General features: G+C 39.6%; 1 protein-coding gene across 1 annotated transcript in view; it reads right to left on the reverse strand.

Annotated features, from left to right (window-relative positions):
• Positions 1 to 1,956: 1,956 nt before the first annotated feature.
• dok1b (docking protein 1b) overlaps positions 1,957 to 17,374 on the reverse strand; it is a 32,290-nt gene continuing 16,872 nt past the window's right edge. The window contains exons 3-5 of the mRNA XM_067433865.1: positions 16,106 to 16,196; positions 12,386 to 12,558; positions 1,957 to 4,268 (exon numbers count right to left, since the gene is read on the reverse strand). Coding sequence (XP_067289966.1) covers positions 3,162 to 4,268; positions 12,386 to 12,558; positions 16,106 to 16,196 — 1,371 coding nt within the window. The 3' untranslated portion in view covers positions 1,957 to 3,161. The remainder of the gene's footprint in view (positions 4,269 to 12,385; positions 12,559 to 16,105; positions 16,197 to 17,374) is intronic.

Consider the following 17,374-nt stretch of genomic DNA (forward strand, 5'->3'; position numbering starts at 1 on the left):
CTCGATTTACTCTTATCTGATTGGTTCGAGAAAAACCTTAGTTGCCAGAACACATCTTTATCTTCATTTGGCTCAGCATTGTTCTGAGCCAAAAATGTTACTTTTAATGCACACATACATGTTAATAAATAAATAAAGCACAATTGCTTAATAATATGTGCACTATTAGGTTTAAGACTTATGTTTCCATCCTGAATTCCGAGCTGCTGTGTTAAGAAAGAAAATTTATGTGAATTCAGTGCATTCATCATCATCATCATCCTGCCAGATACAAGTTTGTAATCTTGCTGCTGCTAAAAGTAGACCGAGTATTTACACTACTGCATGCATTTCACCTGATAGGGCGATTCAGTCAAATCTGGACAAAGAGAAAGCATTTCGTTATTCATACTAACTATATAATAGCTTGATCAGTCATACTAATCAGAATTAATACTGACAGTGAAAGAACGATATTTCAAAATATATAAGTGATTGTTAAATACCATGAAATGTGGTTTGAAAAAGTCTTAATCAGAATGGTATTGTTACATGGGTATTAAAAATGGGAAGGAAATGTTTTGATTGTGAAGTTTAACATCAGTTCAGTTGTGTGTATATATATATATATATATATATATATATATATATATATATATATATATAATTTTATATAATTTTATATATATATAATTTCAATGCAATTCCAAACCGTTGACTACACCAGCTCGAAATTCAGAATGAAAACATAAGCCTATGATGCACAGCTTATTTAGCAATCGTGGTTTATTTCATTATTTATTTATTAACATGTATTTGTGCATTAAGAGTAAAATGAAGATAAAGATGTGTTCTGGCGTCTGAGGTTTATCTTGAAGAGGTTTATCAGATAAGAGTAAATCGAACAGCTCATTTGATTGGCTCCAGAAGAAGGAGGACCCACCTTCCTCCTCGCACTTGGAAAAACTCAGTCAGTGACAGAATCGTGCCAAAACTGTAAGCGCAGCTAAAAGAAAGACGGAACTGTACAAATCGGTTTATTTCGGGAGCCTTTTTTGCCCTACGCACACAACAAGTCATTTAGACATTTGCAAAAGTTTATATTTTTTACACAAAGGTTGGTTTTACACGGTCAATCTATTTCGCAGTTCCTGACTCTGTTGTTTTCGCTTGCAAATCGATGTTCACAGGCGTGCAATGCTTTTGGCCATATTTTGGCGAAAGAAACGTGTCAAAAGGGTAAGCGCAGAAAAATGAAAGTCAGAAGAATACAGATCATATTAATTTTGTGTTAAAATGAAGCTGCAGTTTCACAATACATGATTTACACTTATGAATAACAGTAAAAGGCTGCAAAAAATAATTTCTTACACTTGAAAGGCAATTTACACCTTAACAAAACTTATCTTGCACATGCAAATTTAATTTATGCTTGCAATCTTATGTACACTTTCACAAATCTTACCCTGCGCTTGCGATTCTTTAAGGCATTAATTTACCTTCATAGTAAGCATTGTCAAGAAATGGATGCACTTCCCCATCATTTGCTTCAAACTTTAGAGAACAACAGCTTAGTTCTGTTTTCCGTTTGGTTATCCAAGCATCAAGTGGCCAGCGGAACAAAAACATAAACGGAACATTCAAGAAAAAACAGGAACTAGTACAACATGAGAAGTGCATCCAAACTGAACCAGTGTGCACCTTTTTATCCATATGATGACAAAAATGAAACTGAAAACTTGACCTCTTTAACACATACACTATTTAAAGTTCTGGTGGTAATGTGGTCTTTAAATAGAAAGCATCTGTGTGTAGCATGATGCAGTTTACACCAAATTTAGCATATATTTACTCAGTATGTTTGTGTTCTATCCAACAACAAATAATTCAATAGACAAATAACTGTCAAGTCTAATTAAATGAACAATTTTTATATAGATTACAATTGACAATGATAAGAAGAGAGAGGAAAAGAGGTGTCAGTCCACTTTCTATTTAATACCTATGAGTAATCCGCTGTTAAAATATACCACTGCAAACCAGTATGATGGTAAACTATGCTTAGCCAGACCTTGGACCAAATGAATGCATTCTTTTTAGATGAAAGACTCTGCTCTGTCAACACATTCACTGCTTTTCTGCTTAAGAGCACTAAACATAAAAAAATACAGCAGAACGCGATGAATAGATCAGATTTTGGCGTTCCACATAAAAGAAAAAAAACTTTAGCAGTGGAAGAAAAGACTTGGGGAGACTGGAGAGAGGACAAAAGGAAATGAGTGTGAGGGGGAACGAGAAAGAAAACAGGACAGGGAACAGTCTGTACCTTCACACACTGCCAGGCAGACACACATTAACTCAGCCAACTCCCATCTGAAGTAAGACCACTATTCTACACAGATGCTTAATATTCACTTTGCATCCGGATTATCCCTCAGATGTCAGACACTTTTCAGGACGACAGAGAATAGATCGACTAGATGAATAAGGGATTGAAAGTGAAGGATGGGGTATTAAGGGTAATTTTCATGCCCCCTTAACAAACCAGAAGTCCAGATTTTGCCTAGGATGTGCACATACCGGTACTTTTTTGGAAATCGAAAGTATTCTCTTGTACTATAATTTTTATTATCATCATCATCATCATGATCATGTTGAACAACAGCACAGCTGCTGACTCATCCACATACACTCATACACATAAAAAACACATACACACTGACACACGGCAGTGGATTAGTATCCTTTTGCTACAATCTCCATGCAAAACGATGCAAGGTTTGTATGTGCAATAACTGACCTGCCAGTGCTATCTCTGCACTTCAACCATTAAACTGGATCTGTCAGATAAGGTTCAGACAACAACACTCAAATTCCCCATGCAAGGGGACCAAGTTTTATGACAAGTATGCAATGCAAATATGCAAGTCACAGACTCAGATTTACAAAAACAGGACTACTTTGCCCAAGAAGTGCAAAAACTCTGGAATATGCCAGTACAAGCCCTTTCAGAGGGCATTATCCACACTAAAGTTTTGTATAGTCTTAGCGCTCAGCCATTTTGACAGTCAGTGAGTACATGACTATGGTTTCAATCTGAGCCCTGACACTAAGCAATCCCTTCTTTAACCATGGACACACTTCCTTTATCCATGACTGCCTAAATGTCAACACAGGTTAAGTCAAATGTCTCCTAAATTGTCGTAGATGATGTCTGGAGACTGCATGGTAGGATGCCATGCATTTGGAGACTGATTTCTAGATACTTTGCTGTACAGGTCCATGTTGTTTCCAGCACCAGCACCTCTTCTACCAACTTCCACGCTCTCATGGCTGTTGCTACTGTTATTGTTGTTCAGGTTAGCACTGCCTTTATTTTGATGCAGGGGAAAAGGGTCTTTCTTGGGCAGTGCTACTTTGCTTGGTTTGGGTGCTGTGACAGGTTTGGGGCCTTTTGGTCTGGGCATTGGAAGCGGTTGTTGAGCCACCTCATGACCTTGAGGCTCCTCCAATCCCCTGGTTTTCCAAGGAGGCATTTCCAACCTTGCTTCATCATAAAGCGTGATGATTGGCAGTGCAGATCCGGCACGTCCCTCTGGCTCATCGTAGATGTGCTCTGTTGGACCTCCATCTGCAGGGTGCCTGCTTTGCCCATCAAGTCCCCATGCCATTGTCCTTTGCACCAAATCCAGACTGATCTGATCATAGATGTCTGAGTAGAAGGGCTCAGACTTGATTCCTGAGTGGCTACCCCCCTCTTCGCCAGTCGGCCTGAGGCGTGGGTTAGGAGTGGGCATGACTTTGATACTGTCCACTGGATCAGAGTACAAACAGTCTCCTAGACTGGGCGGCGCTCGGACCGAGTCAGCAGGCTCCGAGTACAGACTCCTTTGGTCCTCTAACATATTTTTGGGACCACGAGGCATGGGAGATCGTGGAGGGGTCCCACCAACTGGAGGAGGCGGCTCTGGAAGGCTTCGGGCCTTTAAGTTTTTCCCATCATTCTCCTTTCGACCAAATACACCATCTGCAGACCCAGGCTTGCTACCACCAGAATCTCCATCTGGTTCACGGCTGTTTGTTTCTGAGATGGCGGCACGGATCTGCTGGAGAGCTGGGCAGTCAGAGTCTAATGATGGAAAGCTTTGGTGGCGTTCTTCAGCGTGGGCTTTCTGTTCCCGAATGGATTCCTCAACAATGTGAAATATTTCATTCCCCTGCTTTGTCTCAAAGGTGAAGTTCCCCGGCCCAGATTCACAGCGTCGCCCGGCTTCAAAAGAGAACATAACCTGTAGAGCATGTCAGAAATGTGACAACATGTTTGTAAAATTTCTTCAATTTTATTCTAATTGTCTTGTACACAACATACGTGCTATTTGAATGAACCTTCAGAAACCCAATATGGACCCAGCACACTGGCCATTTTGGACCCACTTTATATTAGGTGTCTTTAACTACTATGTAATAAAATTAAAATAAATAATTTGCTATAATGCACTTTTTTTTGTAAATACGTGTTTTTACATTAAAGTGGGGGGGGGGACGACGACACTCAGTTTCAGTCAATCTGATGTCAATCTTGAGTACCTATAGAGTAGTATTGCATCCTTCATATCAAAAGGTCTTTAGTTTTATTATATTTATAAAAGAAATATAGGCTGTACCGAGTCTTTCCGGAAAAAAAAACGAGCGCCTGGAGGTGTATCGTGGGGCGGAGCTAAAGATTGACGAGCGCACACAAAGCGGTGACGTCCTCAAGTGTGGAGAAGAAAACACTACCCTAAATCAGATTCAACTAATACAGATATGATCCAGAATCAGATCCGGAGGCTGAAATAAATTGAACAGGAGAAGCAACAACAGCAGGACGTCCGTCTCTGTGGTATGTACTGTATTTAGTGGCCTGTCAACATTTGTGTGGGTTTACTCGCAGTTTATGAGGACATGATTTGGTTTATGGACTATTGTATTCCACTAAACATTAGCAGTAGCAAGCAAAATGGTTTTGCACGTCAGACTAGTGTAACGTTATACATAGAACAACAATGGAGTAACCGTTTGCGCATTTGAATGACGAAGCACGCTTTGTGAGAACCTCCCCTAGGTTTATTTTGGGTGGTTTTACAATAAACAAACTGACACCTATAGTGGTCAGCTAAACAAATGTATTTAAACACACTATAGATCGCATACTCTTGATAAATTAACTAACGTTATATACGATCGTGTTGTTTACTGACGTTTACTTACGCGACGATAGCCAACAACACAGACATTTGAAGCAGTTTTACTCACCGCGCACGACCGTGAGCCTTTATCGTTGGGACCGCTCTGTCAAAAACACACTTCTTTGTTAACTGTTGATTTTGTGAAGTCCTGTGACAGCAGTGACCGCGGAGATCCACTTTTGCGACGCGACTGAAGCGTGATGTGACGCTTCTTGTAATTTCTGCGTTCAAATCGGTTCAAATCCAGCGCTGTCTTCCCCGAAATGCATCCCGCTGAAGTCGCTTGATGTCACCCATAGGAATAAAGTGGAGTGCGGCGCCACAGAAGTGTTGCTCAGACGAGTGGATCTGCAGCTAAGAGTGTTTATGGGCGTGCATTTGCTCTCTCGCTCTAGTCACGCGTGCGCGCACCCTTCCGGGAGAAGAGCCCGTACGGCCCATACAAGGACCTTCCGCTCTGTCGACGTCAAGCGGACCCATACTCGAAAAAAACTCTCCGAAACTTGTGAGAAACCGGAAGGAGTATTTTTAACACTGAAATACTCCATCAAACGCCCAACATTAGTATTTGAAACTTTGTCTATGTTTAGGATGGGAATCCAAGTCTTTAACAGTGTAAAAAGCTCAGTATGCATGAAACAGCATTTCACCCCCCCCCCCCCCCCTTTAATTTATAATTCAAAAATACCTACATGTAGTTACATCTGTACTTGATTTCTCTGTTTCTCTTAATTTCTCCTGACTTATACTCCTTAAGACTTCACATACCTGTATGTGTAAACCTGTCCCTAATCTTACCCTTAATAGATGCAAAATGTTTTACAATACAACGTGAAAACAATAAGTGTATTGTACCTAGGGGACGGTATGAAAATGTTAATATCACAACTATTGTGATCAAAATTCTAATGATTATCCATATTATCACGCTTTGTTAAAATGAGATGAAAGTGTTCAAAAAGAACTGTCAAACAACAAATAAAACACTTTTTTAAAGCAAGATTCTATTCTGTGGCATTTCCTTTTTTTAAAAATAATGACTGTAGTCAATAGCAACACATTACACATCCATGTATCAAAACCGCTGATCTATATAGAGAACTGGATTGCTCATGACGTCATAAAAATTGAAGCCGCCACATTTGTAATCCCTAGTAATCTCACACGTTCTATTAAATTAATAGGAAATTATATGATTTTACTGAGAAAACATTGCCTAAGGAGACGCAAAAATTGAGTTTTTATATCTGAAGTCTTCCTGTACATGCTTACAACACAAACATCCTAAAGGGATAGTTAACCCAAAAATGAAAACTATTTAATTAATTACTCACCCTCATATCGTTGGACACCTGTAAGACCTTCGTTCATCTTCTGAACACAAATTAAGATATTTTTGTTGAAAGCTGATGGCTGAGAGGCTTCAGATAGGCCTCCATTGGCATTCAGTACATTCCCACTCACAAGACCCAAATGGCACTTAAAACATCGATACAAAGTCCATCTCACTACAGTGGCTGTACAATCATTTTACAATAAGACAAAAATAGTTATTGTGCGCACAAAAATCAAAATAACGACTTTATCCACCAAGTTATTGACGTGAACTCGACGCGTGCATGAGAATGACGCAGATCCGCCGTTTGGATACATGACCCACAAGCGAGGGGGCAGGAGTTCACTTCCGAGACCTACACGAAAGACAATAACTTGGCGGATAAAGTCATTATTTTGATTTTTGTGCGCACAATAACTATTTTTGTCGCATTGTAACAATGTACAGCCACTGTAGTGAGATGGACTTTGTCTCGATGTTTTTAGTGCCTTTATGGGTCTTGTGAGTGGGAATGTACTGAATGCCAATGGAGGCCTATCTGAAGCCTTTCTCAGCCATCAGCTTTCAACAAAAATATCTTAATTTGTGTTCCGAAGATGAACGAAGTTGTTACGGGTGTCCAACGACATGAGGGTGAGTAATTAATGAAATCATTTTCATTTTTGGGTGAACTAACCCTTTAAGCATGTAAAATGATATTCGTTTAAAGTCAGGAATTTCTCCTGCTTAAAAGTTACTTTCATTCATTATAGTAGAGAACATCAGCTCGGCGGGCAGACGAGACACTTCAGCGTATGTATTACAAACAACAAAGCTTGCATTTTAAAATCGGAATAAAGATTTATGCATTGCAACCTGAAATCCTCTCGTACTGTTGTGTTTATGTTGTGCTGTATGTAGTTTTTTTTTATTCATACAGTAGGCTAACTGCAAATGTTTCAACAATGATTTTGTTAGCAGCATACATTTTAAAGCAGTTAATTATTTAAACGATGATTAAATAAATATTTAATTTAACAAAATGGCATACATAGCACTTATATGGAATACTCATACAACATATGGAAACTAAACGCCATAAATCTGCGCTGTCTTTAAAAGTCTGAAATAGATGTTGCTCAGTGAGGGAATAAAATAAACACATCATAGCATATTCAGGACGTTAATATTGACTGCTTTATTTCCGAGATCATGCACGGCAAACTTTGAATTGTAAAACTACATAGTTCAAAATAAAGGCTTGTATTCATATGTATTGTATAAGCTATTCAAATCAAATTCTGCAGCTAAGCACAGATATTTGTTAATGTTTAATATTTCATCCATAATTACATACATAAAGAAATATATTTTTGTGTTAGTTCAGTTATGTCACCTGTGTCGGCAGTAGGCAGTAACACACCCACATTAAAGATGCCCTAGAATGGAAAACATCTTGGTTACGTATGTAACCCTCGTTCCCTGAAGGAGGGAACAGAGACGTATGTCTGAACTGACTGACGAATTAGGATCTGATTTCAGAGACCAATCTACTTCAAGTGTGTTAAAAACGAGCCAATGGAGATTGGCATTCGATCCACACATTCCACGATCTGCCCCGCAGAGTGGGTATAAATAAGGAATGAATGAATGAGGCATTTATATAGCGCTTTCAAATGTACAACTGTACACCCAAAGCGCTTCACACTCATGTCAGGGGTCTCTCCTCAACAACCACCAGTGTGCAGCATCCACTTGGATGATGCGACAGCAGCCACAGTATAACGGCACCAGTGCGCTCACCACACACCAGCGAAAGGTGGAGAGGAGAGAGGGTGATAGAGCCAATTCAGTGGATGGGGATTATTAGGAGGCCATGATTGGTAAGGGCCAATCGAGGGAATTTAGCCAGGACACCGGGGTTACACCCCTACTCTTTTACGAGAAGTGCCATGGGATTTTTAATGACCACAGAGAGTCAGGCCCTCGGTTTAACGTCTCATCCGAATGACGGGAGCCCTGCTTGGAAGTGGAATGGTAGATGACAACTTTTTTTCTGCTGAGGTGCCGACTAGTGACTCGGCCTCCTAGCAGAAGCACAGCCGTTCTCCGTTCCCTCCTTCAGGGAACAAGGGTTACATACGTATCCGAGATGTTCCCTTTCAGTCGTTCACGTTCAACGTACGTCGGAACTGACAGACGAATTGGGATCCCTACAAAAACTTCAGGAGCCTGGCCCTTCCAACATCCTGCTTGAGCGCACTGGACTGTCTTAGATGGTACGGAAGTCAGGGCTCCAAGCTGTGAGGTCAGTCACTGATGTTTCTGCAAGACCCACTCAGAGTGACTATTGGATAACGCTGGGAAATGCGTGCCCGTCTCAGGAGATGGTACACTGCGGATCCACGTCCTTCAGGGAAGGCTTGGTGGCAGAATACACATAAGGACTAACCTAGCAGGGTAGAGCAACATATGGCAGTCTCTGGGTGGTTCCAACCTGATTCCACAGGGTAAAGAACATGCCCAGAGACGACAGAGCTAGGACGACAGAGACGAGTACTCGGGCATATGGGGTTGCCGTGAGGGAACCGCTACATATGGAACCCAGCCTACACACGTTCCACAAGCATACGGATGCAGGCCTGGTGTCAGACGGGGCCGCAATGTCTGACACCGCAGGGGTGACGGAGGAGCTCGACAGGGTTAGCCATTTCCTGGGAAAACAACTGGAGACAATAGACGCACTTATCCGGCCCAGAGGGCAGGAGTGGCGTTGCATGCCAACCCTTAGAACGGGCACTTAGCGCTACTGGTCACTGGGGGCAAGAATGCAGGAAGATACCAGCTCTACACGGAGGCTATAGAATCTAGCGAATGTGTTAGGTGTTGCCCAGCCCATAGCTCTACATATTTTTGTTAGCAAGGCACCTTGAGCCAGCAACCAGGAAGAAGGTGTGGCTTGTTCTTGTTACATTTACATTTACATTTAATCATTTAGCAGACGCTTTTAATCAAAGCGACTTACAAAAAAGGGTAGAGCAATAGAAGCAACGAAACAAACAAAGCCAACAACCTGTAAGAGCTGTAAGAAATCTCAATTAATTAGCACAGTACACAATTGTTTTTTTTTTTTTTTTTTTTTATAGCCAGCTACAACAAATACTCACGTACGGAAAATACAGAACTCTGGATTTGGATAGCTATGATAACAACCCATTAGGACTAAGGCTGATAGGACATTGTTGAGTGTGCTCGCAACCCGAATGGGCAAGGCATGTCTTGGGACTGGTAAGCCAAGACGATTTGGACCAAGATGATTGGACAGGGCTGGGTCTGCCTCCTCCAAAGGAAGTGCTTGAAGGTTCACTATCTGTTCCCGGAAGGGAGTGGTAGGAACCGTGTGCACGTATCCAGGCTGGGGTCTCAGGATAACGTGAGAGTTGCCCGGCCCGAATTCTAGGCGTGATTCGTTGACCGAAAGTGCATGCAGGTCTCCTACCCTTTTGATGGAGGCCAATGTCGTCCAGAGCACTGTCTTTATTGATAGGATGTTAAGCTCTACTGACTGCAAAGGCTCAAAGGGAGTGCTCTGAAGTGCTATGAGCACTAGAGCAAAGTCCCAAGAGGGTATCGAGTTTGGACGAGGAGGATTTAGCCTACTCGCACCTCTGAGAAACCTGACGATTAGGTCGTGCTTCCCTACGGACTTACCTTCAATCTTGCAGGAAAGAAAGCACAACGCCAATCGAACACCTTCGGGGGTCTATTCAACAAATAGGTTCCACTTCAAAGTGAAGAGGTGCCTCGTAGAGGGGGCTCTAGCAGAATAGATGGTGTCCACCACTGCCTGTGGTAGCCCACCTAGAACCTCCACGTCCCGTCCAGGGACCAGACCTGCTCCTCATCCTCCCAGACTTTGCACAGGGTCTGTGCAAGAAGGCTCACTGGGGGAAACACATACTTGCGTAAGTCCCAGGGCCAGCTGTGCGCCAGTGCATCTGTGCGGTGGGTACCCCCGGTCAGGGAAAAGTACCACTGGCAATGGGTCGAGTCCGGAGAGACAAACAGGTCGGCTGCAGCACCTCTGCCTGCTCGTTGCCGAGGGTGTCCCCCTGCGTCTGCCTCCGCCCCTACTAAACCCAAGCAGCAGCCTCCATCGGGGAAGCAGGGTGCCGGACGAGGAGGCACCCAAAGTGGGCAGCGCAGCCGAATCTTCATCCTCAGCCTCAATAATCCCAACTAATTGGGAGCCTCAAAAGGGACTATTGGAAGCTCCACCGGCGCAGCAGAGAGGGGAGGGGCCCGAGGAGCCATTTGACCCATTGGGGGTGACCGCACAGTCACCCTCAGGTCGCCATCAAGATCATCAGCCAAAGTAGCAGCCCTCTGCTTTGCAGCAGGAGGACCGCTAGATTGGGGAATGCGTAATGGTGCTCCGCCTCTTTTGAGGTACTGGAGCCTGGATCGTAGCACTGCGATGGTCATGTTCCCACAGTGGGAACATGATTCATCCACGAACAGTGCTGTGAAATAATAAGAGTTCAGTACATGGACATCACATACTGTGAGTCTCAAACACCATTGCCTTCTACTTCTTATGTAAATCTCGTGCAAAAACCATAAACATTACAGATAAGATCTGAATTAACTATTCATTTACATACATAAAACTAATCCTGTGAGACTGCTGAGATGCAGCAAATTATTTTATTTTAGGTCAATGTTTTGACTGTATGTCAATGATGTCCTTTGTTGGTAGAGAATAGTAAGATGGCCCCTTCACTGCCTGATGACAGTTTAGGACGCAATGAGCAATCCAATCATTTATATAGATCAGTGATCACAACGGACACGCTCTCTCGATTCATGCTAATGCAACTTGTCATCTTGCGTCTCTGTTTTTGATTGTATTGAAAATGAAATCAGAGGACTTTATTAATACTCCTATAGTGTTGTTATGATCATCTTGTCTGTTCGATTGTTTTGCATGCTGTACAAAATGTAAAAAATGTAAATTCAAAACAACATTTTGTGTCCAATTATTTCCCAGACATAGTTTTGGTATTGAGGTCAAAGTTAATTTGCCTTGCATTCCCATATACAGGGTGACCATCCTCAATTAAGTTTCCCTCAGGACTTTTGTAAAAGCCAAAATATGACCACAGATCAGATTTGGTCCTTTTAGAAGGCTAAAAAAATGTTTTACATTCTGTGTCAGACTGATGCTGGCTTGACAGGGTTCACAGCAAGTTTTCAAAATCGCAATAATCAAAAAATAATGAAATCGGTAATTGTCCCATCCCTAATTGTACTTATCCTTTTTTTTTTTTTTACATGAGTATATAGTTGTTAAAGACACCCAATATAAATTAAGACCATCTTTTCAAACCATCATGACCTGCATTCAGTAGTCATCTACCGCATTAGCTTTGCCTTCCTCCCACTCATAAGGGATAGAGGAAGGCCAACTTCCTGTACCAAGACAGTTTCTATAGTAAAGACAGGAAGCAGAGTTGGAAACAACAGTGGCTTAAGTTCCTGCTTTACATGTCATCTGCAGTATGAGGCCAGCTGTCAGCAACAATGTTGGTTTAACGCTAACAGCCGTTATTTTAATTTAGACACGATGCATGCTGTCTGCAAGCTAATGTGGGTGTCTATTGACTATGTATATATGCAAAACCAAGGCTGTAAATTTTGAAGGTCTTCTATCAACTATTACCCTCCTACAAAATATATTAAGTGGCATTGAATATCATAATAGCAATTGATCATTTTTAGCACTCTACACTGATTTTGTATTGGTTTGAAATCTTTGTATGCTTTAATTGAGGACAGTTCAAAATCAGAAAATAAAACTCACCCGGTCTCTTCCATAGCGACGGAGAAGTTTGTAGGGCCATATGAGCAAATCCTTTTTAGTCTTGGGGTCCTTCAGAATAAGGTTGTCCACATTAGCCCTGAGCCAGTAATTACCAGAGAGACCACAGCGCTCTGATGCTTCTGTCCTCTGGACACTCACCCTAAATTCATTAACTGCAAAATGGGGAAAAAAAGAATGTTCTGAGTTGCACTTCATTGCAAGTCAAGTATAATTTGTATGTGGATCAAATCCATGCTAAAGAAAAAGAAACCTCTTTAAAATGTATGGATAAAAGTTTTGTAATGGTTTTGAACAACTTTTATACTATTTTCAAAAACAGGTTCAAATCAATAATTCAAAAAATGTGATACGATGTAAAGTAAAAACCTATTTTCCTTAGATCTTCAATACATCCAAGTATACAAATCTTTATCATTAAAGAGTTCTCAAAATATTTTTAAGGTATAAAGTATAATTCACAGTAAATAATATTTTTTTAGTATATAATTTCAGATTAAATCTACAAATTAGTAGAAACATCATAAATATTTAAATATTAAATATTTGATCTAACAGGTAGGATATTAAATAAAATGATACATTTAAATTATAAATTGAATAAAGTTATCAAACACTTCAGTCTTCAAACGATCAATTAAATATAGATTAAGTCCTCATTAAAGCTACAATTATTATTCAGTCAAGAACAGTGAGTGATTGTCTTTTGTTCTTTGACTATCCTTAATGACAGACAGCAGCAGGTTTATACAGATTAAAACATTTTTAATTATACAAATTATAGAAAGAATGCTAAACTATATAAGGCCTTTATTTTCATTATCTTAACAAGGCTTTATTTTCTCATTATGACACCAGAACAGTAATATATGCTAAACATAGTGATTAAGGTTATTTTGTCGCAGATACGATTTTTCCCCCAGTTAAGTTGATTTTTGAAGTAAGTCAAGACAATTTTTTCACTATCCACATCGTTTTAAAGCAGTATAATAGAGATTCATGATTTGAGTGTGCTGTATGTATGTGGATCAAATTAGATCTATTAGTTGGGATTATTAATTTGTTATGTGGTGATATGGAGGATTATTAATCCATAATGTATGTACAATTTATCACAATTAGTTGCAATGTTCAGCACATTGTTGCAGGATCAATTGATCGATCATGGGAATTAGTTGTAAATTTACATCCCTAATCAATATATTGCTATATAAATATGACAGTATATTTTAGGGATGTGAGCGATATGTATTGTGATATTAAGTTAGTTTCAGCTTACTGTTTATAAAGTATACTTCACCCAAACATTAATTTGTTAATTCTCCCATTATGTACTCACACTCATTTTATTTTTCAAATACAAATTAAGATTTTTAGTTTTTTTTATGAAACCTGAGATATTTTAGAATTTCTGTCTCTCCATTTAAAGTTCCTTCCCATAAAATTTCCCTAAAAAAGTCATAAAAGGATCATACAAATAATCAATCGAGCGGTTTTCTGAAGAGAGACAATCATTTAATAAACAGATTTTGGATGCTTTCACACTTAGTTCAATTGCTTGGACCAAACCGAGTCCGACTGCTCCCCCTTCCGCTGGACGGTGTTCATTTTATATTATGTGGGTCCGAATCAGTGTGCGTTTGCGTCATCAACGCAGCAGCTGTTTACCCCCATTGCTTGGTAATAACTGCAAGCGAGAAGGTGGAAAAATGCATAGCGTTGCTCATCTCTTTTTTTATATTTCGATACATATTTTCAAACCATTCGTTTTGGCACTTGTGTGTATTTGCCACGAATGTACTGCAAATGCTCTAGAGCAGAAATTAGATATAAAGCGCTCTGCTTGCAGTATGTCAGTTATGCTTGTCAGGAAAATGAATGAAACAGACACAAAACACAATTTTTTGTCAAATCATACATCATTACTAGCGGTTCACTTCTGCAATTTAGTACTACTACGTTCACATCAGCAGCAAACTATACAGTAGTTCAAATGAACTGAACCACCTTTTTAAGTGGACTCGGGTGCGGTTCGCGGGTGCGCACCTGAGTTTGGAAGACCGCGTTCACATAATACAAACGAACTGAACTCTGACGTCAGTTGAACCCGGTTGCACATCAGTAGTGCCAGTGTGAAAGCACCCATACTGATCAACAGTTGATTGCATTGATCACACATCATTTAAATCACCATAAAGTGTTTTAGTAATTAATAGAGGGAGAGACAGGAAATTGTGAGCAGTGGGAGGGTGCATTGAAGTGCGAGTGTACTGCGTGAGAAAAGTTTAAGCGACAGTACAACATTAAACTACTATATACAGTATAATGTTGAATATAATTTATGATGATGCAATGGGGGATATTTGTTGGTCACTTTTTTACATTGTTTTAAACATACTGTATGTAGTCAGTGACAGAGTGTAAGCATATGTGTCTAACATAATTCTGTATTTTTAGCTTTAGAATCATTAATATTTTTTTATTCTGGTGTCACTATTGCCCTGTTTATTGAGAACTAGGACCATGTCCAAGTCCTCCCCTGATGTAGTACTAAATTTAGCATTTAAATCAACAATACACTTTAACTTTTTACCATATGTCTTAGAAGTAGTAAGTGTGAATTGTATTGAATTGTGACATGGGTGTTTGTTACACCCATAAATTTGTGAACTGGCAAGACTAACAGAAGTTCTGTGGCTTATAAGTAAAACTGAAAATTCTTTGAATATCAGGAAATTAGCCAACACCGGTCTTTTTCAAATCAACTTCACAACCCTCAATATAAAAAGAACAACTAGGATGTTTTTCATTTGATGGGTCCTGTACGCTGAATTCAACACAGATACGCTTCTGCTTATCAGAGACTAAAGGCCATGACTGATTACCTGACTTTCCTCACCTCACCTTGCATATAAAAAAAAACTATTCACGTTACACTCCAATGCCCATGTCATACACTATCATGCCATAAAATGTCTATATAAAAGAGATAATTTAGTCAGAGTGCCAAGACTGTATTGTTGCAAAGCCTTTTAAATGTCAGCTCTCACACTCTTGAGGAAGTCAGTGCTGCCCTTACTAAAAACAGAAGTGATCACAAACTATTTCCCTAGAAACACTCGAGAATGCACAGCAGGAGAAGAGATAGTTTAAGCATTAAGTGGACTTAACAGTGACTCCTTAACAGTTTACCTTGCATAGCACTGGATGAAGTGAGTGCCAGCAATAAAGGAGGGGGTAGGGGAAATGCCTGAGATTCTGCTCTACTTTCTGTCCTCCTCCATTTCGCTTGTTAGCCCTTTGCGTCTTTGACTGTGACTATTCAAATAAAATGTTACAAAAAACACAATTTCTTTCTGGAAACAGCTCTTGAATGTGTAACTACATTAAAAAGCTGTAATATTTTGAGCTTTGTGACTAACATGAGCAGGGAATTTGCATGTAGGCCATTTGCATCTAACAGAACATGTCTGTCTATTAACTGATAACAGATTGGTTTTGCTGGTCTATATATATAACTTCAATCTATTGACGAAAAATTAACTAAATTGAGATTAGAGATCCTAATAGAAGTCCTAATGTTTTGAAAAACTCAGAGTTGGAATTGTATAGCTCAAATGAAAAGCCAGAAAACTGCTGGCTCACACCCAGTTTGTTAAAACACATGAGTAAATATATACTGTGCCACATGTCCCTTCTTACCTTCCTCTCTGGAGTAATAAATGAGATTCTCTGCCATTTGAAGCTCTTTCTGTCCATTTGAGTCAAAACTACCAAGAGAACCACTTCCTCCCTTAGAGTGATAGAGATGGAGAGAGAGAGAAAGTGAGACAGAAAGAGAGAGGCTGAGTTAGTATAGGGGCAGCTGTGTTATTCCCTTTTGGAAATTCCCAACATCTCTGACATGGATTTTCATGTTCCAGCTACATCTAAAACCACGTTGTATAACATGGTTGAAAGGTTATCACGCTTGTCAAATAGTTGAACAGAATTCATTCATTGTTAAACCGGCAAAACAACAATCAGTCATCGTAAAATTGAAAGATTGTAAAAGTTGTGTTTTTAGAAAAGTCAAGGGCCGGTTTCTGTAATTAATTACTCAACCTCATGTTGTTCCAAAACTGTAAGCCCTTTGATCCTTTTTGGAACACAAATTAAAATATTTTTGATGAAATGTGAGAGCTCTCTGACCCCTCCATAGACATCAATATAATTAACACTTTCAAGGCCCAGAAAGGTAGTAAAAACATAGTTATAACTGTCTATGTGACTGCAGTGTTACCTTCATTTTATGAATAAAATTTTGCAACAAGAATACTTTTTGTGCAAAAAAAAAAAAAAAAGTGTCAATCTGTGTCAGTCTTCTATGCAGATTAAGTTGGCCAGCTCCTGCGTCAGCATCACACGTATGGGTTGTGGTTCTCACACTATTTTCCATGTGAAAGGCTTGATGGGAGTCATGTTTTTTATGTCCAGTCTTAACTTAAAATCATTATTTAAATGATTTATTGTCAAGATGCAGCGGTCTTTCCCTTTCATTTGCGCTCTCTCCAGACTGAATGCATCCCATGACTTGCTGGTAGTTATAGCTTGAGTGAGTGTATCATATACGTGCAAATGATTGATTGTGTCACTTCAGAGTACTCATCCACATATGGTAGCCTACTAGTAGTACATTTTGCTAGCTAATATTACGTTGTAATGCTTAATATTTGAAACAATCAATAAATTAATTAAACTACTTGCATTTGGGTATGACAGGTTAGAGGTTATCGTAACTTTAAGAAATGATTTACGATGATAAGAACATTCTTTTCAAGAATATGAATACTTCTTATTTGATCTTAAGAACAGTCTTAAAACGTTTTTGGGAATAGAAAATATTGGTATCTTAAAAAAAAAAAAAAAAAAAAAAAAAAAAAGAACAAGAAGAAATTGCCAATTAAGAACAACTTTATTCTTAAGAATGTT

Source organism: Pseudorasbora parva, chromosome 1, assembly GCF_024679245.1.
Source record: "Pseudorasbora parva isolate DD20220531a chromosome 1, ASM2467924v1, whole genome shotgun sequence".
NCBI classification, from domain to species: Eukaryota; Metazoa; Chordata; class Actinopteri; order Cypriniformes; family Gobionidae; genus Pseudorasbora; species Pseudorasbora parva.